Genomic DNA, 26,125 nt, shown 5'->3' on the forward strand with positions numbered 1-26,125 from the left:
GCAAATCTAAAAAAATACAATACACTCTTGCTATATCACCATGACTGTAAAAATTTGCAAAATTTTTAATCTACATAAAACAGTGAGTAAGCAAAACTGTCTAAGCATTTACATAATCTGTCACAGGGATGTCTCATGTTCTATTTTACAACAACATTTATATCACCAGTTGGACATGATGGGCATTAAATTTAAAAACTAGAAATTTAGCTTTCACAAATAATGCTCCACTCGGTTGAACGAGCAGAGTACGGACATGAAGTTGAAAACCTAACGGGACAGCTGCAGATGATACGAATAGATTGAGTAGCAGACATCGTCAAATAGCTTCTGTGAGTAATCGGGTTCTACAGATCATTATGATATTAAGAGAATCTAGAAAACCGTACTTACACCACGCCAAATTACAATGTGATGACGGTAACGATACACTTGCAATATCAAACGCTTCTCTTGCCAATTTCATAGCTTCATCGTTTCTGTCAAGTAAATCGTACGTAGAGGAAAGATGAAGTATAGCTAGACGAACATGATAATATTACTAAATACATATTTATAATTATGATTATGCCTCAGTATTTCTTACCAAGTGCCAATTCGGGATGAAGAGATGAGTAGCAAGATCGTCTGATTGTGACTGCCTCCTCCATTAAACTCACACTTTTCTTAAGTTTCCCGCTGTCTATGTAGCAGATACCAAGATTCATGTGAGCTAACATAGAAAATATTCTGTCTCAATTTCCATATTTCAAATAATCACACATGTACAATACAAATATTAAAAATTGCTGCACATTTTATGTACATACTCGTAGACATCTCCACTGGATTGCAGTTATTCAATTGGCTTCTGAACACGAGCGACTCCTCGTATGCCTTTATCGCCTCGTCGTATTTCCCCCCTTCTTGATATGCGTGAGCAAGGTTATGTAGCGCTAGAACCACAATCATATTAGTTAGTTTCGTGTAAAGCAATATAATGTACACTCTTTCATTTAAAGACTATTGCCTTTATTGTGATTGCCTTTTCTTTTAGCGAGTCTTTTGTTGATCACTGGTGCTCATTGATGTATAATATGCAATCTTAAGCGTTCCCTTTTGTTGTCATCAAGGAAAAGTATTATAATTCTTAAAATATTTGTGAACAGAAAGTTTTATTCAATCTTGAAGCAAGTGTTGCTTGTTAGTTTTTAGATAAAGAAATCCATATTCGTTGTGTACATGGCGAAATTACAAAACTTTTAAATTGCTGAGCGTAATTAGGAGTGCTATGATGTGTCAATTTTAGATATATTGCTTTTTAACGTAGTAAGTAATCTAAATCAATATAAAGACTGCTATTTTCTACACGTCCGTGTACCAGCCTAATGTACAATTCAAATGTTGATTTTGTCTGCTTCCAGCCAAGACGCAACGACTCATCTCAGTAATAGCTGCAATGGAGCAAACCGCTAATATAGTGATAATAGGCTCATTTAAGATAGCAAAGCAGAAAAGCATGGGTTCATGTTGCCAAATGTGAGGTAATATCTTCTATACTCAAGACAAATCATAACTAAGTCTTTGGCATAGATGTCTTTAAACGATGAATTTGGACACCACTGACTGCTAAACTTTATGAAACCATACTACATTATGACCATCTACAAACTTTGCTAGAACGTCTTTCTATTAGACAGACTAATTCACTCGCAAAAGCCTGACTTTCTATAGGACGTGTGCCCGTCTATCCACCTCACTCAAACATATGAAATTACATAAACAGATAATAATAAATATTTATAAGACTTACCATAAAATAAAATTTGCACAAAACATAACTCTAGATATCGAGAACGGAGAATAGCACCACGTAGTCAAAATAGAGGAAAGATACATTAATATATGTAGCAGATAATATATAGTGATGTACAATAGATGTACAAAGCATATCTGATTATGTAATTTGAGGATGTAAATCTAAATTATAAGTGACAGCGTAATCCGAATGACAATTTTGTAGTTTATAAAGTATGAAGCAAACTGTGCATTGACTCCAGTATCCCACCTCGTCTCGTCAACTCTACGTAACTCTGGCTGCCGACTGATTCTTCCACCGACTAAGTATATACAAGGTATCTGCCGATACTACCGCAACTAAGAATCTGTCTCAACTCCTAGTGCCAACACAACGGCAAAAGTGGCTAAGAGTACGCTACAGAGAGGACCTTCCCGTCGCACCAGCCGCTTCAGCGGTTTTCGCCGTCCATCTCCCACTAGAACCTAAATATAAACCAATTGCCAAATCCTAGAAGTTGCAAGAGTAGTTGGAACACTACAGATGCAAAAGCAAGTTGCGAATATTGGACTAGCGCATCAATGGTGAAGTGTGACATTTTAATTACTAAGAAAATGAAATAGAACATATGAGCAGGAGCATACCACAAGCAATATGTGTACGAGCTGCTCCACCGGCATATTCTCGTGTCCATTCAATCTCTTTCCTCAAAAGCCTCTCTGCATCTTCCAAGTTCTTCATTTCCATGTAGCAACACCCTAAGCGGCTTAGAGCTGAAACAAGAATGTGATAACTTATCATTGAAAGTAGCACCAAACGAGCAAGATATATAATACAAAATAGAGCAAAGTAGCTGTTAAACCTGCATGATTGTGAATTTAACGTGTAAAAGGATGCATATTTATATTGTATCACATAAAATAGAGCAATAGCTTCTGAGTGTGACTTATAGAAATATAAGTAAATTTAATATCACTGTCTGCCTAGTTGCGTTGTTGACCGTACAACGAGATGCAAATTGTTAAAAATGTATACCGTCATTTCTAGAATAAAAAATTTATATTCCATTACTATTCTAAACTATGTCACGCGTCACTTTCAGAAAAGCGCTGAGGTAGCACAGCAAGCAGTAGAGGCAACGATACAAATGTCCTGACAATACTCGAGATAGAACTCAACTCACAAATATGACACGAAAATACTCCATATTATAGTTGAACTATACACATAACCGGGAACAAGCGTTCAGTCAAACAGATTCAGTCAAATGCAACCCATAAACCCTCCTTCTTCTCTATATTTAGAAATCACCTGTCGCACAATGAGAGCTGATCGCGAACAAATACTTTCCATTGATGATAATATGCCTAATACATTGCAATTAATTTTTAATACTTTTTTCACTTCAAATTGTGGTCTGACTTATCATAACCTATAGTTAGTCTCTTTCTGTCAACCGTTTGTCACAAAACAAAAGACGTTTCGTGAATATTATCAGGTTGCCGTGGGCATCCGAAATATGAGGTAGACACATATGTTTACATGTTAAAAGAAGGATCCACAGTTGCAAAGCGATTACAATTAGAAAACGAAATCGTCTAATTTGTCACTCCGCTGAAGTGCAAGTGACGCGTAGTAGTCTGATTCAGTATGGGGTACGACCCAACAGCAGTATTCGTCCACTAATATATTATTTAAACAATGTGAAATATCAAACGCATCCTATATACCCAGAAGTTCAAACCAAGAAACCGCGATTACGAAACGGCAGATGGAAAATAATGCAGCTGCAATATCTAGGCGTGAGTGACTACCAGTAGTTGTGAGTACCCATTCACTGATGCAGGTTGCAATGACTAGCGTTCACAAGCGCCGGAATATGAGAAATTCTCGGTCACCACTCTCAGCCACCAGTGGCTCGAAAGGCAATATATCCTAGGCACCAATGAATGCGGCTAGGCAAGAACGCCCCCCAAGCATTGAAATATAATTCTGCAAGTAGTCTCTGCACACAAGAAGTGTTTAAAGTATTCACTGATTTGGAAGACGATCCGAATACGTTGCAAGTCGAACTCGTTCATATCAGATAGTAAACAGCAGCATTCAAACTGTTGTGCGATTGGGAGTGACAGTATAATAGCACAGAAGAGCGCGAACAGAATGTGACTTTGACAATTGCCCGCCAGGTAATTAGCTAGAAACTTCAACTTCAAGAAATTTGCTCACTGTAAAGCAAGACGCGAAAGGGAATCTCTCTGGCCTTGGGAAGCAAATCATAACCTAGGCAAGAGTAGCTAGCGAGTAACTCACGCTGGAGAGCCACTGACGCCTCTGACAATAGGTGTCAGACAGTATATGATTATCTTATTGTAGAACACAATAGAACAGTCAAATAGCCATAGTGACGCCACAGTTTGAGTTTGGCAGTTTAATATCAATTTTCAAGTATAAATAATAACATAATTACATGTTCTGCATGCAGACTGAGTGATATGACAATGTCCGACCCTAATCAAGGAAAGATAGGCAATAGTTATTATCTTTGTACAGAACGACACTTTTACGTCATATCAGCGAACGTTTCTGCTGTGAATATCACCCGACGTGCCTACGAGTGTCGTAGTACCTAACGTGCTGCTTCCAAAATCGATAAGTACGAGGCGATCGAGAATCTCACAAAACCTTGATAGCCTTGTTTGGAAACAAATCCGTATACGAAGAAAACTCCTGCCCAGGATAGTTTGTAGCTAAAAATTGAATCAGTTAAGTCGGAGTAAACGTGCAGAATAATGAAACCAGTCTGAATAAATTGCGGTAAAACAAAAATGCATTTAAAAATTTATTTAACGGTTTTAGATGTTCAAACTAGGCAAACATAGCAAAGAAATTAGAAAACTTTAGAAATGCTATTCTAATCTTCACTAGTGCTTCTGAGCCAGAATACGGAGGCATAAACGAGCATATGTATTGATACAGCCAGTCATCCTAGATAGTGATTATGCGTCAATATATAAAGATTAGATTCAAGTGAAGAAAATTGACGCATTATTATTATAAATAGCATACACTTCTGTAAAATACAAAGAAACAAATATATAGTATGTGCAAGTGCATGTGCTGCCGTTTAGATAAAAAATTGTTTTCAAAATGTGCACTTACTCTACTCTCTGTGCCTTTTATAATCTTAATTTTTTGTCCAACACTGAATCGATAATAGTGGCATTAGTCTAACATTTCCGCTTTCGATAATAATGTTTACGAGACTCTAGAACTACACATAGATGATAGACATTGTTACCATAACTGCTGTTACTTTTTCAGGGTTTCCCCCAGGAAGTCAAAATGACGTGGCGGTGACTGACGGTATTAGGAAGACGCCTATGTTCGCAACAGACGCTCGGATACACAAAGCATTGCTATTTAATATTATTGTTGATGACTTCAAACTAAGTGCTTGGATAATCTCACCATTATGTTGGGATGCTAGACACTGCTGCTCTTGGAATACAGCTAATTCATGCATAAGAGAATCAGCATGTCGCGCAAGATCATCTTTACGGAGCGAGACACAATGTAGAAGATTAGAAATAGTGGACGAATTGCGTTCATTGCCGGGTGCTAAGCGTTGGCATAATTTACAAAACTTTTCTTTGCCATCAATTGTTGGATGCACCAACGGATATTGTCTCTCCCAATTCGGATCATGCTGACCTTGTTTGTGCTTTGAAGACTTAGAGTTTCGCTAAGTTTACAATATGACACTGATGACGCCCGCGACGCAAGCGAAGACGACGAATAGGTGTCAAAATGCTGACGCTGACGCTGAACCATTTACAATAACATTTGATAAGCGTCAACGACGAGCCACTACGCGCATGCTCATCATAATCTTACACAAAAGTCTGTGATTTGGTTTTTATTTCCTGAGTTTCTCCCTCACCAATTTGTCGCTAAGACGCTTCCACAGTATTTGGCAACCTGCTGCTGGGAGCCCGGTTTTTTCGATACGTTTTTCCAGCGAATTTCTTGCGCCATTTATTACTAAGCCACCGTGACTTGATTTGCCGCAAGAAGCCGTACCTACACGTATGCACTTTCGGTACGCTTCACTTCATAGTTTACTTCGGTTATTTCACTTCAGGATTTGATCTCTGATTTATCGACGAAAGACACTTGCTTACTGTAGACGATACAGCACTTCCGGTTTGGACGCTAGAGTTGAACTTGAATCAACTCTAGCGTTGGCGACGCTGACGACGCCGGCGACGCTGACGACGCTCGTGACGCCAAGTGCAAGGGTTTACAATATGACGCCTGCCTAACCTCATCCTCCCAGACCCGTGTAGCGCCGATACAAAATTGTCCTCCACGGGGTTGGGATGGTACCGCCTCTTCTCAATATATTGTGGTTGGTCCTAGGACCAGCATTAGTGTTCAGTTTCATAAATGCATACCTTTCCAATTACGGCTGTATTACAAGAATGACGAAGACATGTCGCGCTAGAACATCGTGTCGCATCCTGCTGCACGGGTACCTTTGTGTTTACAGTAGGTACGGTTTTATCATTTGTGTGTTAGTAGGAAACGCGAACGGGACATTAGGAAGCACTTTCTTTTACTATTTGTGCCGCGGACACGATCGGCATGTGTCTGATCGCCGTGAATCGGCTGCAAGTAGCTGCTAGTCGCGCGTGGAGCTTCAAAATCGCCATGAAAATTCGCGATGCGCGCATCCGCTGTAACACGATCGTCCGGATTCGATGCGACTTGCCGCGAAATCGCAACAAAACTTCGCCGTGAATTCTCCGCAAGACTCGGTGTAGTAGACGTGATCATGAAATCGTTGAGAATGCAGCTGGCTGGCTGGTGTAGATGTCGGAGCATCGGTTCGAATAAATGTCTCTACTAGGTGTCCTTACTGCCGTTGAAAGCCGCGGAATACAAACCACGACGTGTAGGGACGTGAGTTTACGTGAAGAGCGCACTACAAGTCGTCGTTTGTGCACAGTGTAGTCTTTGGTAGACAGCAGATATGCATGAGACGTCTTCGTTGATTACAGCGGTAATTGGAAAGGTATGCATTATGAGATTGAACACCAATGCTGGTCCTATATATAGGACCAACCGCAATATATTGAGAAGAGGCGGTACCATCCCAGACCCGTGGAGGACGAGTTTGTATCGGCGCTACACGTGTCCGGGAGGCCGAGGCTAACGCCTGTCTGAGCATCGTCGTTCGCGTCCTAGCCAGCGTCCTCAAGCGTCGCCAGTGTCATATTGTAAACATAGCTTAAGGCGTACTGTCGTCTTGAGCGGTAGAGTCAGACTGTAACTTGTTGTTATCGACTTAAGGCAGAGCTTCTTTACGGCTTGACTTGAAATAGATTTCTTCCGACTCGTTACTTTTAACTTCTGTCTCTTCGGGACATGCTTTCTTTTACTTTCGCCCAATACGGGAAAGAAGAAAGTTATTTAACTTGCCACTTCTCTCGCGTAAATGAAACGTTTAGACGTCCTAAATTGTCCTAGAAAGTGGAAAAGGTAAGTGGATGACTACGAACTTGTTCTTCATTGACCAGCTCTCTAGCAACGACTTTCGAAGTCAATTAGAAGCAGATCTTCATTTGCTTTTTTCGGGCGATTGTACTTGGTCACGTGGCTGGTATTTCTCAGCGCGGCGCAGCACAAAGCTACAACGCTTTACAGAGAACTCTGCCAATTGTTTGTTTTTCAGTTGTAAAACAATTAAAATATGCTAACAACAGCTTTTGGTAGAAACCTATATTTACAACTAAAAAGACAAGAAAGTCTGGTTTACGATGCAATCCGTTCAGCTCAACGATGACGGGACGGCACCAAAACAGCAGACGTGCCGTGTTGCGCCATCCTTCTCATTTCACTATTCAAGCAGTGTCTCACTATCACGCGTATTAATCCGAGCGACAAAATTGATATCAATTAAAACACTAATTGATATCAATCAAAACTTATTGGCCTGACACGTATAACTTCCGCTGAAAAAGCAGCAAAACCACTCGGATAAAACAGAAGCCAATCAACACAACGCGGCATGGCCAGAAACCACGTTTGGTGTTGGCATGTTAGGAATACCCGAAACGCAGTTGTTGTCACGCGGCACCGCTTGCCTTGGGCTGCGCGGCGTGCATGGTGACAGGCCATTATCGTGTTAAGCAGAATAGGAAAAATTCATTCATTTGTAAAAATACATTCACTAATTACTTACACACTCTTATATCAATATCGTCTTACCCACACCATATGACGTTTCATCAGAATTGTCGAAGCCAAATGCTTGCAATACTTGTACGGCTTCTTCAAAGTATGGCTTCGATGAGTCAGGTCTACTCATTAGATCGTAAGCATCACCAACAGAAATCAGACCTGAAATATCAAAATGCAAAACTAAACTGCAATTAAGGGTAAAATTGCAATCACTTTCGCTCAATTCAAGAACTTCGTCTTTAGTGCGAGTCCCGATTTGACGACGAATTTGCAACAAGTTTTCTGCTAAATGCTTGGCTGTTGTAATGTCGTAGAGATATGTTGCCAACCAACAGGAAAACTTCAAAAGCTTTAGACATTCTTGCTTTATACATTTCAACTTCAAGATGTGATCGCAAACTCTGTAAACGTGTGGAGTCAACGCAATCAACTTGCTGTTGTTGAGGTTGCGTTGTATGGATCCATCGGACTCTGGTAACGTGTCTTGAATACATTTTGTCAAACAAAGGAGAGAAGACAGTAGTTTGTTTCTTCTCTTCGTGTGGCCTATAACAGACCGCTGAACGAGCGCATGAATGTCACACGTCTGTTCCTCGTCATTGAATGTGAGCAGAGAAAACTCGTGTGACAACAAATACAAAGAGCTTTCAAACTCATTTTCTCCAAACCTTGACTCTCCATCGCACAATACAGCTGCACGAATAACATCAGTGGGAACAGCGCTCGTGTCCATCAAAGAAGCAAAACGAAGAATTTTGTCTGCAACTTGAGACCTGCTTGCGACTTCTGCTAGATCGAGATCCCAATGCATTGGCGCTTCCTCGTCGACCCTTAATCTGTCTTGCATTTTCCTCAGCTTCTCTTCATCACTCCTACAAAAGTTACACGATTTGATCAATGAGGAGATTTCGGCAGTTAAAATTTGATCGATTCGAGAAACACCCAAACTCGTCAGTTCCTTCTTCAGATGCAGCAGACCATTGCCATGTAATATGTCATTGAAATTATCCTCTAGATACAGCACCATTTCTTTCTTCAATGACAGCGTTTCCTTTATCTTTCTAAAAGTAACCCCTGTCTTCTTCATCAATGTTGCAACACGTCGAATGGCCAGAGGCAATAGCTTTACTTGTCCATCGTTCACTATACTTCTGATCTCATCCAAATCAAATTCTGACATACTGCCGTCTTCGTTGTATTTTCCAGCCCAACGGCGAAAACAGTCGACGGCGGCGTCTTCATCCAACTCCGGTAGTTGAATCACCTTGCCTTCTTGCATCAACGCGTGATCTCTGCATCTCGTCGTAATGATAACGTGAATTTTTATGCTGCACGAGGGAACTACGTGTTGAACGACGTTCAAATCATCACTGCTGTCGTAGATCAACAAAACATTGCCGTCACGTAAAATAAGGAGATCTAGGAAGCGCGCCTTCATTTCTTCCAATGATTTACTTGCGACTTCGTCTTTCTCCGAACTTAAAAGACAGATCTATTGCAAATGCAAGTTTCTAAAAATAAATACAGAATTTAATTGCAATTTATCTTACAAATTTGTAAATCAATTGTCGTATGGATGCATTCGTTCTCGAGCTGATAAAGAACGCTCCTCCATCGTACGTCTTTCTGTAAAGCCTTGCATAGTAGGCTGCTAAGCATGATTTACCAGCCCCACCTTGAGCACAAATGCACTAAAACAAAGAAAGTAGAATTGGCGATACACCATATGGAGAAGTTAAGAAACACTCATCGATGGTATTTACCATCAATCGAAAATCCCTGATGTTTATCAATTCTGCATTTTCATGATCTTTACTCCAAAAGAATTGGGACATGTCAGTGACAATTTTGTCTCGACCACAAAAATGAGGGAAATTTCTCATTTCTACTTCCACAGAAAAATGTCCTGCTTTGTCAGACACAATATAGCTAATTGGTTAAAACAATGAAATAAATTGTAGAACCTTTCTGCCTAGGCTTTTCCTTGTCCAACAAAGATTTTTCTTGTGAGGGAAGCCGACGAGACCTTGCCGCCTTTAATAACTCCGCAATAATTTCTATATATTGCAATTAAACTAATAGATTTAAAACAGAAAAGATTTTGTACCTCTGGGATCTCTGTTCTGTAGATCTGCATGCAATAGATAGAAATATTATCAACGTTTAGAATAATATATTTATTGTTTGATAACCTGGATGTCTGTCCGGTTGTATAAGATGTAATATTTGATCATATCCGCCAGCTTCTGACAAAGTATCGCAAAACTTGTGAAACTCCTTGTTGCAATAATAAGGTAAGATTTCACTCAATAGATACCGAGCTCTTTCGACGTCCCCATTCATTTGCTTCATTTTATCAAATTCTTCCAATCTCACTTGGTCCGTACTCAGCAGTTTATCAAGAATGGGTTCGACTGGTAGAACTTGCACCAAACGAGAGAATAGAGGACGAATACATTGATCCCATGAATAGTCTGGTGGTCTAAAACAGAGATTGAATTGACAAGCTCAAAATGTTAAATTTGAATGCATTATTTAAATTAATGCTATGTAGTAATATGAAAGCAAGCATTATGAAATGTAGCAATAAAATAAATTTGTTTTTAAAAGGTAAGGGAGGCGCAAAACATTATTTTGGAAATTGACAGCTCTATTTGCATAAATAGTAGAAAAATGTGTTTAGAATTATAATTTAAGTCTTCGCTGAGATATAGCAGGTCAAAATTTCTTTCTGTTTTCAACTTCCGGTAACGCGTTATAACGGCATGGTGTATTCCACGTCACAGAAGCGAGACGCGTGTGAGTCTCTATACAAGCAGCGCCATGTAAAAATGACTACACCTTCACATCCAAGGCAACGCTGCTAGGGTAGAAGCGACGGCAGCAGCAGTTGTTCTTCTGACGGGTCCTCTGTAGGTTTTTACGTGATGATAACGTTCCGTTATCGCATGAATTGCAGGGTGACGAACGTCTGTTGGGAGCCATTAGAGTGATTGGATCACACAGGTTCGATTTCAGTGACAGTGTCTGTGAAGATTTGAGATTGCCTCATGCTTTGTAAGAGAACGAGAAAGAGAACAGGCTACTACATAGCCTGTCAAAAAATTTTCTACTTTCTACATTTGATCCTATACTTTGCAATTTGCAAACATGTTTGGAAATTCTATAATTAGTTAGCATATAATGCCCATCAAAACTATGATAATGATGCTCATTACAATATTAATTAATTTACTGCTATTTTCCTTAAAGTAACTTGGTTAACCCTGCTGTCACATTCCATCTATCAACATTATCGATCGAACTCATGTCTTTGCCTAATGAGAATTCAAAGAAACAGGCTTCCCCGAGGAATGCTTCCTGCGGAAGCGACACTGAAAGGACAATATATTATCTTTCGTTAAGCATAAACGCGGTAAATCAGTCAGTTCACGCTCTTTGGGTTTCTTAGGGGGCGGTATGTGTCTGGTAATCATGAAATGATGTCATTTTAGGCGGATTCTGCAACACGTTATCTAGAGAGCAAACAGAAAGTAAAGTCTTTCTCTGACATGATATAGCATCTCTTGTCGGTGAAGAAGGCTTTCGTAGACCTACTCAAAGTCTTACAAATTGTGTTGGTATTAGGTGTCTCTACTGCATGATGTGAGCGTGTTTGAAAAGACTGAATACCTACCTTAGTGATGACATGGGACAAGATAGATTAAATAGACTAGAGCTTCTGACCATAAGAAGAGATATGTCTGGTAAGATAGACTTGAAAGCAGTAGACAGGTTTTCTCAGCAGACAAAAACAGAAGAATTAAGCTTAACACGCAAAAAGGTAAACGATTTAAATTAAGAGTAGAAATACAAATTTGAGAAAATTTTAACTGTGCCCCCCTCAATCTTGAACTCTGTCTACGCCTCTGGTGCAGCTGCGGTCGCTGTGAGATGATGGATACTTACATGTATACTCGTGTGGAGTGCGTGTGCTGTCAAAACGTATTTGACCTTGTCTCAAATAATGACACAATATAGTCCGTCGGCCAACCCCCAAAAGACGCTTCTCTAGGAAGTTGCGTAGCCCCCAAGCCCGGGGAAGTTTTGATAACTCTAAAAGATAAAGCAATATGACAGAACTCCAACTGCACTTGTTTGCCTCACTATACCGGGGCCGTTAGGTAGAAGCACGTCAATAACATTTAGGGGCGTGGCACAGACGTCAGTACAGCGAGCTTGCTAACTCTGTAGTCGGCAGAGCACTCAAAACGGGTAAAAAACCACCATGCAAACTACTGAGACATAAAGCATCCATTGTAAACAATTTAGCCCGCAGCATTAGCCCAATAACTTGCGATATCACACGTGATCACATGACACGCGATGACGAAACCTTTTGAGTTGTGCGTCTGTACCAGATTGCTCATTTGCATTTCAACGTCTATTACATCAGCTGTAGAACAAACTGTAAGCAAACAGACAGCCGTACCAATGCGAATTAGGCTGCCAACAAAAAGCCTAGATGTTCAGGCAAGAAGGCATCACGTAGAATGAAAGCGCTGCACAGCTACCTTGTTGTGGACTATGAAACGGTGTCTGCTGTTCTCCTACGAATGTAATTTAATGGTCTTTTTGTAGTACTCATGCCCAACCTCAGGTCTCAGACACTTGGCCTCATAATCTCGTCGGTTTGTCATTTGGCTGGCTTCGAAAGAGTCCAAATTATTTTCTGAACGTGTGGGAAACTAGTAACACGCCAGACAGACGATAATCTGCGCAACCTCGTGTAAAGAATTGTGATCCGGGGCCTAATGACTACTTTTGGTACCGTGGTCGAAGTCTATGGTACAGTACATGCAGTGTTTCTCTAGACGATGTTATGTGGAGTGTATGACGTAAGGAATAGGTTGCTACACGTAGAAAGACGTAATCGTAACTGCACAGTAAAGAACTAGGTGCTCAAAGTTTACTGCAAGGACACTACATGTAAGATTCACTTCCAGATTGTGGTTTTAGTTAGATGATAGACGTCATCGTAACTGGACGATGACGACTTAAATAGTTGCTAGAAATTCAAAGTAATACAAGTGCACTAAATGAAGATTCATTTCTAGACTAAGTGAAAGTCGTCATCGTAGCTGGACGATGAAGACCTAAGTGCTAAAAGTTCAAAGTAAATACAAGCATTCACTTTCAGATTGTGGTCTAGATGAACTTCCAATTAGCAATATATAAGTAAGACCTTTCGCCTATCTACATTAGTTTATGTGTGAGCAATCTACTTGTCTTGTTTCGACCAAGTGTCCTTACTCAGCTCTAATTAAGTCAGCTTTCAACGGTATCAGAGGTAAAGTTGTCAACTGAACAGTTATATATACCAAACCGAACGTCAGAGATTTATTGTTGCATTATTTTTTACCTTGACAGACCTCAAATTCAAATCATTTCGCAGTTTTGTTTTGAATATCATCAGATGTCTCTGCAGAGAGCAAAGATAACAAAAATTGATCTGAGCACTGCCTGTGCCATATTCGTATGATGTTACCGGTCCTCTCACGGCTTTTACAAAAACCAGTTGGAGAACGTTGCAACATGCAGCAAGCATTCGCTTAGACGACGTCGTTACGGTTCTACAGAATTCTTGCACCGATGAATGGAAACCGATAGGAGCTTATCACAGACAATGCTACCAAGCATACACGAACAAAAAGGCTCTAGAAAAAATTCAGCGCAGCCGAGATGTTAGCATCTCTGAAAGCAGTTCAATAATAGAGTCAAAGGACCTAGAGTCACCTCAGGCAATGGGCAGCACTGCAACTTTTCGTGGGAGCACAAGACTTGTCTCCCCGACCAACATCAAACTACGTTTGTTTTGTCAACAGAGAACAAGAAAAGTTCAAGGAAAACGACAGTCTTGAAGCAGAGTTACTACCTTTTCTGCACGTTTGGCTATTTCAAACGCAGCGGAAATCAGAAAAGACAGAAGAATTTTAATGGAAGTGCAGCAAGAACCGGGTCAGCCTGATGGTATCGCCAAGAAGCTGTCCTATCATGAATCTTGCTACAGGAATTACACTCAGCAGAAACATTAGCCAACATTCTTGATTCTCGGATCTCTCTAGAAGATGCACAACACAGTACAGCATATGACCGTGCGTTTCACGTTCTTGCTGGTGAAGTTGAGGGAGCAATACTTAGCAAAGATGAAGAAGGATTATTTGCAAGAATGTCTGACTTGAGGTCAAAATTTGTAGACTTTATAAAGCAGGAAGGTGTTGACACTCCAAATTACAAAATCGGTAAACTGAAGCGTCGTCTACAAAAGCATTTCGATAATCACATAATATTCTTTGAAAATTCACAAACTGTAACGGAGTCGGAACTGGTTACGTCTGCTACAGTGCCCTAACTACTGAATGGACGACGAAGCCACCGGCACCTGTTGACGTTTTGAAACTGATCAGTTGCAGCTGTAAGACTAGGTGCAGCTGTAAGCGCTGCTCTTGACAGCGAAGCTGCTGGCCATGTACAGATGTGCCAATGCGACAATTGCTAAAACCCTATTCCGCGCGTAGTTTTGCAGCCTGCTTCCACTAGTATAGCATGTGCAAAGGCGCTTGAAGCTGATAATTTTGATGCAAACTCTACTGATGAATATGATGAGTAGGTGGCTCTTTACGTTTCATTGGTTATTAATTAATTAAGTGTAGTTTCTATATGAAATCATTAGTCCACTAAATAATGACTAAAAATGACTCTGAGCAATTTAGTACAGCCGTACATTTAGGCACTTTATGTCAGTAACGCTTACGTCCTGCTTTTAATGGTCTTATGTTAATTATTGTACACTTGTACTAACGTCTAGATAGTTAGTATTACAAGGTACGTGCCACTCATCCGGGAGTTTGTCACGACTGTGCGGTATTTACTGTCTTTCCGAACGCTCAGGGTCATGTTACTGTTGCAAGGCAGTCAAACGCGACAGCAAAAGTGTAACAAACATGTCGGAGTTTCCTTTCATCAACAGAACTACTGGTAATGTGAGAAATACTATCTGGAGACCGCACGTACTCCATTATCTCCATCTCTAGAAACGACAGCTGCACTGGTTTAAGCCTTGTCGTGATATAGCTAATGTGTATAGACCTTAGGCATGGGACCACGTTCGTCTCTTACTCTCGGTTCGCCGTTGCTGCGAATTTGCGTGGGCGTAGCCTTAGTCAATCTAGTCCTTCTTGTTACTCAGAAACGGCCCAGTTCCAAGACGGCAAGCAATCGCAAATGCACTCGCATGTCTTCTATTCGACGATTGCAACTACGGAAACTTGCCTGAGTTTTGGGGGCTACGCAACTTGTCGCTTTCTGGTGTTGGCTGACGGGCTAATAATAATGACAATATTGGCACTGTGGTGAGTTTATGCAAAACTCTAGCTATTGCTGTGATAAAGAGAAAATATGAGTTAAAGTTCGTACGTTCAATTCATGTTGACACACGATTTGACTTCACTGTACAGTATACTGTAATCCATACGACTGCATTCACTACACATGGTGCTCAAGCACCTAGTTGCAAATCTGTAGATAGTCAAGAGTCTAGCTGACCTCTCCTAACCATTTACATTACTTTTAGTAATGCCCGAGAATCTTCCATACCCTCCCGCTTCTCAAATGCGGCTCTTCTTTTCTTTTGTGATGGTTCTAGAATGCTGAGATCTTGAAGTGCGGAGGGAGGTAGATGCAAAATTATAGCCTCAATTTTTCTCTTCTACAAGCCAAGACCAAGGTCTTGAATAGACCTGTATCTCGGAGCAATTATTCTAAAAGATGCTAGTACAGACTGTGTCCTCTCAGTAGGCCGCGTCTTACTTAGTTGTACTTAGTCGCCCGCACGACACAAACGTCTCTGCTAGTTGCAATTCGTACTCTTTTTTTTAGCTAACTTGGGATGTTAATTCGGAAATCGAAACCCGATTGCGTATGACTTGCACGAATTGGTGCATCCTGCAGCCACGCAACACCAAACCATTTTTTCGTCACACATGCCTTTGTTTACAATATAATGCTGGCGTGGAGTCTCCCCTCTGTGACGTCAAACTACACAACACCCGATTTAACGCGTTACAGGAAGTTGAAGAAATGGAAACAACTTTGACCTACTATATCTCAGTGAAGGTTTAACGTAGGAAGCTGAAACTATTTTCCTGTCATGAATGCAACTAGAACTAGCAATATCCAGTATAAGAAAACTTTTTGTTTCTTGCGTTGCAGTTACCTATAAATTGTACAATGCAGTCTGTTTGAGTAAGCGTACTTTTCTCATTAATGAGGAACGAGGTCTAAGATAACATTTTTACTACATTTATGCTTTCCGATGTTGTAATTTTAGTGTAAAAAATTTATTGAAATCACGCGTATCTTCACATTCTAAGCAATTTCAAAGCTCATCATTTAACAATCATAATATGTTAAATTACAAGTGCTATTAACTGTATCCAAATTGTTAATTCAAAAGTCATATTGGGAAACACTGTTAGCCATATAGGCTCATGGGATAGAGTCCGAGTAATTTGGTATGTTTAGTTAGACGGCGACCATACAATTGTAATTTAACGCACATGCTTGTTGTTATTGCTATTGGTTACATTACTTTCCTAATTGATGTAATGTGCCTTAGAATGTTTTCAAGTGAATAGGTATCGAATACGTATTGCATGCATGTCAACAATTTAGGTACCAGCCAAAGTGTTTAACCCTTTAACAGTTCACCCCTTCCCACGCTTTTCGCTGGCTCTTACTAATCAGATTAAAAGAGTATGAACGCTTTGTAACTTTTAGACTATAGTGAGTAATATTTAATAATGTAGTTTGCCCATAACACATCTTACTCATCTTTCTCATGAGACATTGGTGTTTCTTCATTACGAGTGTTTTCACATTTTTGTTTCTCTTCGGTAAGATGATCTGCAGCAGTGGAGGACGAATTCTTCAGAACGTCCTTCCCATCTATGTTGCAATGGTTGCTTGTTTCTGCCAAATGCACTAAACAAAAGAGTACGTAGGTGATATCAATCAGCGACACTCTAGACGTAGTTGTAGCTAGATAAAGAGATACCAAAAGCATTATACTGAACATTTGCTTTATATTAACTAATGGAGAATATCAATAAGGAACAGATTAAAGTTGGCGTTACTTAAAAGCACTAAAGTATATTGCAATTATGTTTTGCTTGTTTAAACATGGAAAGGAAAACAATTACTCAACACGTTACTAGTTAATGCAAGTTTACAGTATCAGATGCTATGCAAGAGACAGTGAACGTCAGTCGTGCTTAATATATTTGTCTTTTAAGGGCTTTCACTGTAACGCGACGTATTGACAGTTGGCGTCAAGAAACAGAAATATACCTTGCCTCGAAGTTCCAGACCGTCTCTCAAAACCCAGTTCGGAAGCGATCCCGGCCGGCCAATCAGCAAGATGCGGCCACTGAAGTGGCAGCCAAATGAACATCGAGCGTTCTTTAATTACATGCATGACTTCTGGCAAAGGCGAGTTCGACAATTGCGTGAAAATACAGCTCGGAATTGATTGCATGCACGTGCGTCTATCGCGATGTAAAACTGCACTGGTCAGTGCTTTTTTGAAACAGCTCCCAAGGTTTTCCAAATTGATTCAATGTATCCCGAACAGCGGGCCGCTGTAGATTTGCTGCCATCGCAGTTGAATACCACTCACCTTGTATAAATACATCTCTAAAATGATTAATCGATCTCATATTGTCACATCGGATGGCATAGTGCTTTATCTAAAGAGGTGTTTTTGACTGTTACAACCCTGCTATTTTACTTACACAACCACGCCTACTCCCAAACTCGGTTTTGATCCAGTTGATCCAGACCGTATCTCAATTCTTTTGGGAGACGATCTGGAACTTCGAGGCTAGAACAGACCATTGCCTCGTACCCAGGCTCTCTTGGGCGCCCAGAAAAGAAGGCCTGGTACACGTTGTCTTCGCATGCGCGCATAAATTTCCCGGAAGCGGCCTAATGTATGCATGCATAGTTGTCTAGAATCTCAAACCGATAATGTCGCGCGCAACCGTTTGGAATGGAACAGTAAAACATGTGGAAGAAGCCATAGATGTATAGACTCAAGGTCAAGTGCTCCATCTAGACGACTTTAGACTTTCGTTCCTCGCGCGATCGACGTCTAGTCGTAATCCAGTCAGGCTGTTTACAGTGTCTGCTTGGCGAGAAGGACTAGAGTACAAGTTGCAGCTATTTTATCTGTACGACAGACGGTCTTCCACCACTGCTTTGTCAGCGCTGTTCTCATTGCATCCGAACTGTAACAGAAAATTGAAGGTGCACGAACATGACAGCCAGAACTGGTATCTAAGTCGAAAAAATAAGACAAAAGAGAGCATCACCTGAACACGGAAGCTGTTCGCTGTCAACATTATCGGCTTGAGATTCTAAACAACGTCGGCTCCGCATGCCTTCATACATTACGCCGATTTTGAGGTAATTTATGCGCGAATGCCAAAACAACGTGTATCAGACCCTCTTCTCCCGGCGCGCGAGTGGGCCTGGGCACGAGGCTAGAATAGACCCTTGCCTCGTACCCAGGCCCTCTTGCGCGCCCAGAGAAGAAAGCCTTGTCCACGTTGTAATTGCATGCGCGCATAAATTAGAAGGAAATAGTGGTAATGTTTGCACGCAGGCGAAACCGACGTTGTTTAGAATCTCGAGTCGATAATGTCGCGCGCAATCAGACCAACGGATGGCGAATGGTTGTGTTCACTAGCTAGCAGTTCTCTTGAAACGCGAGTAGAACCTACATCTACACCAAGAATGACAGAGGAAACTCTGCATTCACGTAATCCTTGAACTTGTTCTATCATCAGCGATACTACAGAAGACACGACAAAGACGACTTATCCACAAACTTTTTTACCACATTTCCCTCGCTTATAGTCAACCATAAACGGTATAAGTTGGTAGCACGGCGATTTACAGTATCCTTTAGGAAGCCAGACGAAGACGTGCACGTCGTTTCCGTTGTAGATGTGCTTTAGGACAACACGCTGCAGCTACTTCAGCTCTACATTGCACATCTTAAGCTTGCCTAGAGCGTAGTGCAACGCCATAACAAAACCAGAAACTTTGCCTTCTTGTACCATTTGCCAATTTGGGTCTCATTGCGCGCGATATTATCGGCTCGAGATTCTAAACAACGTCGGTTCCGCAAGCGTGCATACATTACCACAATTTTCTTCTTACTTTGCGCGCATGCCGTCTTCTCAGGGCGCGCAAGAGGGCCTGGGTACAAGACTTGAACAGACCACAGCTGGATTGAAACGTCAAGGACAGTACAGGCGGCGATAGTTTAGTTTAGCTAGTACACGCACCTCTGCATGTCCGTTGATAGACATCTTACTCTAAAGAACGAGCGGAACAACAAATCTTCGAAATATTTCATAGCAGTTGCAAAAGTTTACTTGCATAGCGCACTCTAAAGCCAACCTTGAACGCTTGACCCTTGTCGTGACCCATAGAGAGTTTTCGATTGTTTATACGGCACTTTACGAAGTCAGTTAATTGAGCGTCAGCAAAACTGAGATTGTCGGGATTTAACACTGACAATAACCTTGGTTTGCGAAAATTCTTGCAAAAATCCCTCCCAGACTAACTGAGCCCAAAACGCATTCCGTTGAATTTTTACAAACTTTCAGGTAACCCAAACGCCGTTTTGACTTGTCCTCTGTCTTTACGGTTACTTGGAGATATACTTGGGCAGGGACTAAAGTGCTCAAATGTTCTACCGCAGCATTGAGACCAGACGTTTGATAAGTTTGCTAGTCGGAAGCACATCTTTCGTATCATCACCTCGATAACTGTATCTATAGGACTTCTATTGCGGTTGTTGATAAATAGAACACTGAGTATCTGGTCCTAATGGATGCAAAGGTTCGATCATCGTTCTTGCTGTAGAAGCAAGTGGAAGCTTTGTTGTTGCGAGTGCGGAGCGTACTCTCTACTTGGAGCAAAATAGAGTATACACACCCAAATGAGTTTAGTGCCGCCGAATTGATGTCTACTTTAATAGTCACCAGCGTTGACAGCTAGCGATTACCTCGACACGTATTCGTTGCGTTTTCGTCCGTCGAGCTGGACTTGAGTCAGCTCCAGAATAGTCAAATCTTCGACAACGGTAAGCTGACACGGATGTGCGTGCGCGTCAATAGCATGCACACAGTACCCTGACAGAGATATCGAGACCAACTTTTCTGAAGCTTCTAGAAATTACTCGATGGTGTAAATGGTGTTTCAGAAAGTGGTAAAAAATTTAGACACGAAACCTAGTGTCTATAAAAGAATTTTAAAAATTCTACTCGATCATACACGTCGCCGTGTCCAAGAGCAGATCTGGAAAGGCTTTAGATGGGAACGACTAAACCTCGAAATAATATAGTGGTTGGCCAGCAACTTAGAAACCTTGCAAACGACGACGATTCGGCGTACAGCTTACACTGGGCGGCATTCAGTAATCGATATATGACGTTGGAGGGTGTTAGTCGAAAGATGAACGTAAACCTTTAATGTAACCTATAGATATAGACATGACTTACGTAAAGTTTTAGTTCTCTGACCACTAGTCAGAAGGAAGCAATACGCAATTCCCTTCAGTAATATACGGGCTACCACCTACGATTATCTCATTGTCAGTTATCGAAGAGGGCTGATGTTTTGAATATAACGGCAATTCAATACAAAATGATGATAAAGGCAAAGGTACAGCGGCGAAACACTGATTTGAAACTGTCCAAGTCGCAGATAGCTAAATACGGTCGATGGGCACGATAAAGGCTAAATTTGCACCTAAAATTCTTAACCTTGCCCTCGCGGTGATCGGTACACGAAGATTTAGCGCCGTATCTGATGCTATCTCTGGAGACACTGAGAAAGCTACCAGTAGCGATGGTGTGACACTCCGTAGAAGAAAGGCAATGACAAAGCCGGGTGGATTTTTAGCACGTTGTTGGCCGGTTTGGCGACACCTCTCACGGCCAGTGCGTTGTGTTCCGGAGGTGAAGCCGGCAGGGCAAGCAAAGGATCAATATTACCCGGCTCATTGGGTTGTGGAGAAAGGGGCCAAGGCATTGAAAAATCTAACCAAAGTACAGATTGAAGAAATAATGGACACTCGCTAGGTAGGCAAACTTAGAGGAACCTATGCTAAATACTCTTTACCTCACAAGCCTAAAGCCAGTGACATTCTAATCATGATTCTCGAAAATTACTTTTATGATGATGGCACCCATTGGATAGAAATCTACAATAAAGGGGGCCGTGATGTGGAATGCTTTGATGGTTTTGCTATGCGCCCTCCGAATGACGTCTACTGTTCTATGCAAAGGACGGGAAAAGGCATTGTGTACAATTCGATTATGTTACAAGATATAAATAGCTTGATATGTCGTTACTATTGCCAATATTTTATCATTCATCGGTGGCAAGGGCGCTCTGTGACAACTCAATAAACTTGTTAACTCAAACAAATCAGTCAATCAACTAACAGCAAAACCACATGTCCCATATAATACCCAACTCCACAACATCCCCTACAAACAAACTAAACTACTCAAACAGTCTTATTTGTGAGGCTCTATACCCACTTTCCTCAACTTTCAGGTGGTTGTCCTTTAGTTCTTCTTCGGCTACGTGTAGGTAACTTCTCTGACTCGAAGGAATCTGTCATGTACGTCTCTATTGATATTAAACCAGCTAACGTACGCTGGCTACGCTACAAGACTACACCTCCACTGTTCTTCAATTACATAGAACACAGTACGTAGACTCTTGCTGCTAAGGCAAGCTAATCGACATCTCAACACAATACAATAAATGCAAGTGTCCTACGTGTCACGGTCCTTTCTCTAAACTGGCTGTTGGATCTTCCTTTCAGGCCCGGTTCTCCCGACATCATTAACTACTTCATGGCCTTGGTCCAATGCTGCCTCCGCTTCTGGCGCGTCTTAATACTGAACGATTTGGTGCGCTAGTGCCTTATTGTTAATCTCTCCTCACGGCGTCTGTTCAGCGTCAACAAAGGCAACGTTACGACCTATTCTCTCTGTCCAATGATTGTGTCGATGAGACATCGCGACGTCTTTTGTACCTGGTTCCTAGAGAGCTGATAGCTAATCTCGACAGACAGAGTGCTACTGCCAAATCCCGGTATACACAGAATACCGCCACGTATTAGGCTTGCTCTGGAAAGGCGGGTCTTCCTTGACTGTGCTCTTTCGTTCGATCTTCGCTCGGCGCCCAAGATGTTCTTGGCTGTTGCTGATGCTCTTCTCTAGATAATGAATCGCAAAGGGAACACTTCCGGTATTCACTAACTACACCATTTCCTCTTTTGCAGCGTCGAACTCCAGCGAGTGTGCCGAGAACTTTGCTACAGCGCTTTACACGTGCAACTGCTTGGGGGTTCCAGTAGCCGAAGGAAGCTGGAGGAGCCGTCATGGTGTCTTACGTTTTTGGGGCTGCATCTAATTTCGGATGCAGGTACGATCTACTTGCCGCAAGCAAAGCTACAACTAACCTGTCGAATGATTAGCGATTGGCTTGATCGTCGCTCTTGCACCAATAGATAGCTGCTGTCTTTGGTTGGAACCCTGCAGCACGCCGCGTCAGTAGTCAAGAGGGTCAGATGTTTCCTTCGCCGCCTTATTGACCTATCTTGTCGATTCAAGCGCCTAAACTACTGGGTTCGGCTGAATGCGGACGAGCGAGCAGATTTGCTGTGGTGGGATGCCATTCTTGTTCGGTGGAATATCACTTGCTCTCTACGTAAAGTTGTCTCGCAACCCCCAACGCTGCAAATGAGTCCAGTAGCCTCACGTCTATTAGGTTTTGGGGCTGTAGGCGCGATCACTGGCTACAATGGAAATGGTCTATAGCGTGGCGTTACTGCACTATCGCAGCAAAGAAGTGCGTGCCGGTTCTTCTCGATATCGTCGCTTGGGGTCGTCAATTGCACGGCATGTGCATTCAATTCCGGTGCGACAATACCGATATTGTGTCCTCCTTTCGTAACTACTCCTGTCGTGAAAAGCTGGTTATTCGCCTGCTGAGACCATTCACGTTAGTTGCAGACAATTTTTCATTACTTGGCAAGCCATACATATTTCGGGAAAATCTAATGTCTTCGCGGGTGCCCTGTCTCATAAAAACCTAATGACGCCGCTATTGCACACCAACAGCACTTTCAGCCCCGGATCAAGTCTTGGTGCAATTCTTAGCACTCCTTCTGGCATAGAATGGAGCTCATCCAGCTGGATGTCGAGGCTACTCAACTTATATATTCCGGCTTAGCTCCAGCGACTCTGAAGTCGTACGCTACCTGTCAAATTCTGTACAGCCAATTCTGCCAAAGACACTCAATTCTTCCACTGCCTATGTCCGAACGTACTCGAGGTCTTTTCGTTGCGGATCTCAAGGAACATCAGCTTACGCTTAATACCATAAAATTCTACTTATCTGTCGTACGTCACCTATATCGTTAATTTAGCCATGGAGACCGTTTGCGTCTGCGCTTCCCCAACTAACATATGTTCGACGTGGAGTGCGCCGCCCGCTGGATGAGGGCTAAAACCGTCAATGCCTTGCTATTACACCGATAGAGCTGCGAGTAATCAAGGCCGTCTGGTGTCAGCAGCCTTTTAGGTACGATACAGCTACGGTCTGTAAAGCCTACTGCACGGGTTTCTTCGGTTTTCTAAAGGCGGGCGAATTTACTCTTTTGTCATAGTCGGCCTTCCATCCTGCATCTAACCTCACACCTCAGGATATTACGACTTACTTTAACCAGAACCTATCTCGGTGCGTCTGTGCCTCAAGCAGTCAAAGACAGTCCCCTTCCGCCAAGGAGACGATGTCTATTTTGGACGAATCATAAGTCTTGGTATACATAGTTGTCAGAGATACTTGTTAGGGACCGTTTTTCATGTTCAGCGACGGCTGTTCTCTATCTAGCGTCAGACTGGGCGTTGTCGTCAGCAAGGCTGGATTGTTATTGGATTACTGGCCATAGCTTCAGAATCGGTGCCGCCACTACTGCCAAGGCCAGTGGCATAGACAACTCTACCATTAAAGAGTTGAGACAGTGGAAAAGCAAGACATTCGAGGCGTACATAAAGTTGGCTGAAAGGCATCTTGCACACTGTTCCAAACAATTAGCCTTCTAATGAGTGTCGTTACCGCTTTGTACATATAATACATTTAATGTAAAGACAACACAAGCAGCCTGGCGTAAGGATGTAAGATCTTTGTACAGACACTATCCGGGCGCACGCTGGACACCCAATTTTCGGTGCATTCTTCCTGAAGTCTCGCTTCTCTTTGCTAGCTGCTGGCTGTCTCGTGGGATAGTCACCTAACGGTTCGTGATCGGCAGACTTAGAGTACAGTCTCAAGTCAGGTTAACGTACCTGGACCAAAGGATTGCTTAAAAACAAACCTTGGCTGGACCTTAATCCGTGCCTAAAAGTATCCGTTCCCTGAAACAAGGAACCAGAAGCAACTTCCGCATGCTCAGATACCCGGGGTCTCCATACTCGCGCTACGGACACACTTACCGACCGGGCAGGTGTGGTGTCGTTCAGAAATATCTCAATGATTGGAGGTAAGGAGTCAAAATAGTTTTAACGCAGTCAGACACAGATGAATCCACCACGGAATTTAGCGCACGCATCGAAAAGAGGTGTATATGCGTAGCCCTGCTGCTGCACGTTGTCATTGCGCTCATAACCTCTGTGACAACCAACGCAATTTCAGTTTTTCCTCCCCTCTCTATTACTTCTCCGTTAGTTATCCAACGTCAAAGGCCAGAGGCCGGGATCCGGGCCTAAATGTACCCGTTCCCTCACAAACAGAACCAGAAGCAAATGGCGCATGCGCAAAGGCAAAGGATCTCGACCCTCGCGTCACGGCCACACTGTCCGACTAGGCAGGTCTGCTGACGTGCAAGAACATCTCAACGAGTGAAGGTAAGGAGTCAAATGACACCTTATACTCTTCCGTTCTCTACTGCGTCCTTTCAGGAGACTCTTCCAGAAAAGACAGAAGAGGTAAAGAGATGCACCGAAGACAATTGTGTCTCTCCTATGCCTGTCAATATTGCCATATCCTTCTCTACCGTTACGGATTAAGTGTGACGATGCTATCCCGCTTCACCTTCACCTATACCATTAAAACCGCCAAAATTTGCTCATGCCGGTTTACACAGGACTGTCTTCTGTAAGTAATAGAAATTTCACTTATAACCACACGCAAAAAAATGGGTTAATACGGTAAAATGCTCACTAGCTAATAATCTAATTTGGTATAAAAGCAGACTTTTAGGAAAATTATTCTCTTACCGTCCAGATTTTCAGACGTTTCTGCAACAACATCAGCTGCGATCCCCTCAGTTGATTTCTCCTCAACATCAGTTGTGATTACGTTAGCTGATTTGTTCTCAACTTTAGCTGTGGTCATTTCAGTCAATTTCTTCTCAACATCACCTCCGACCACTTTTGTACATTTCTTCTCAACATCAGCTGTAATCACATTAGTTGATTTCTCCTCAGCATCAGTTGAGATCACCTCAGTTGATTTCTTTTCATCATCAGCTGCGATCAACTCCGTTGATTTCTTCTCAACAGCACCTGCGATCACCTCAGTCGATTTATTCTCGCTGAAAAATCCTAAAAATCAACAACTCCAAATAGAATCATTTTGAGATATATCAGCAACGTCCATCTCCTTCAGCTATTAATACCAAAGTACCCAAAACAATTTTTGGTTATACTTATTTTATATATCTTATAACAATTGAAGTACCACGGAATCAAAATCACGAAGAATCAGCAGTAAATGGTCTATGTACCAAAAATAATCCAATATGCAAATGGTAATATCGTTAGCGAAATCAAATGTGCAAATTCGCACATTATAGTGTAACAAAGAAAATCCCATGTCCACCTTAAAGTACTGTTTCTCTAATAAACATCATGAAGACATACAAAGACATTGGTCTAACTGCTAAAAAAGCGTTACCTATTATCACCAAATTTG

At 41.9% G+C, this 26,125-nt stretch overlaps 1 protein-coding gene across 1 annotated transcript; it reads right to left on the reverse strand.

Moving 5' to 3' along the window:
- Nucleotides 1–199: 199 nt before the first annotated feature.
- LOC134180768 (uncharacterized) lies at nucleotides 200–25,561 on the reverse strand. Its single transcript, XM_062647954.1, has 14 exons — nucleotides 25,429–25,561; nucleotides 16,888–17,041; nucleotides 10,213–10,502; nucleotides 10,128–10,151; nucleotides 9,985–10,077; nucleotides 9,784–9,929; nucleotides 9,571–9,711; nucleotides 8,234–9,512; nucleotides 8,048–8,179; nucleotides 2,422–2,550; nucleotides 810–935; nucleotides 587–712; nucleotides 409–519; nucleotides 200–347 (listed from the first exon to the last, which is right to left on the reverse strand). Coding segments are annotated over exons 1-14 (2,871 nt in total). The 5' UTR covers nucleotides 25,547–25,561; the 3' UTR covers nucleotides 200–345.
- Nucleotides 25,562–26,125: the final 564 nt, after the last annotated feature.

The sequence above is a fragment of the Corticium candelabrum genome, chromosome 6 (genome assembly GCF_963422355.1).
Source record: "Corticium candelabrum chromosome 6, ooCorCand1.1, whole genome shotgun sequence".
Taxonomy (NCBI): domain Eukaryota; kingdom Metazoa; phylum Porifera; class Homoscleromorpha; order Homosclerophorida; family Plakinidae; genus Corticium; species Corticium candelabrum.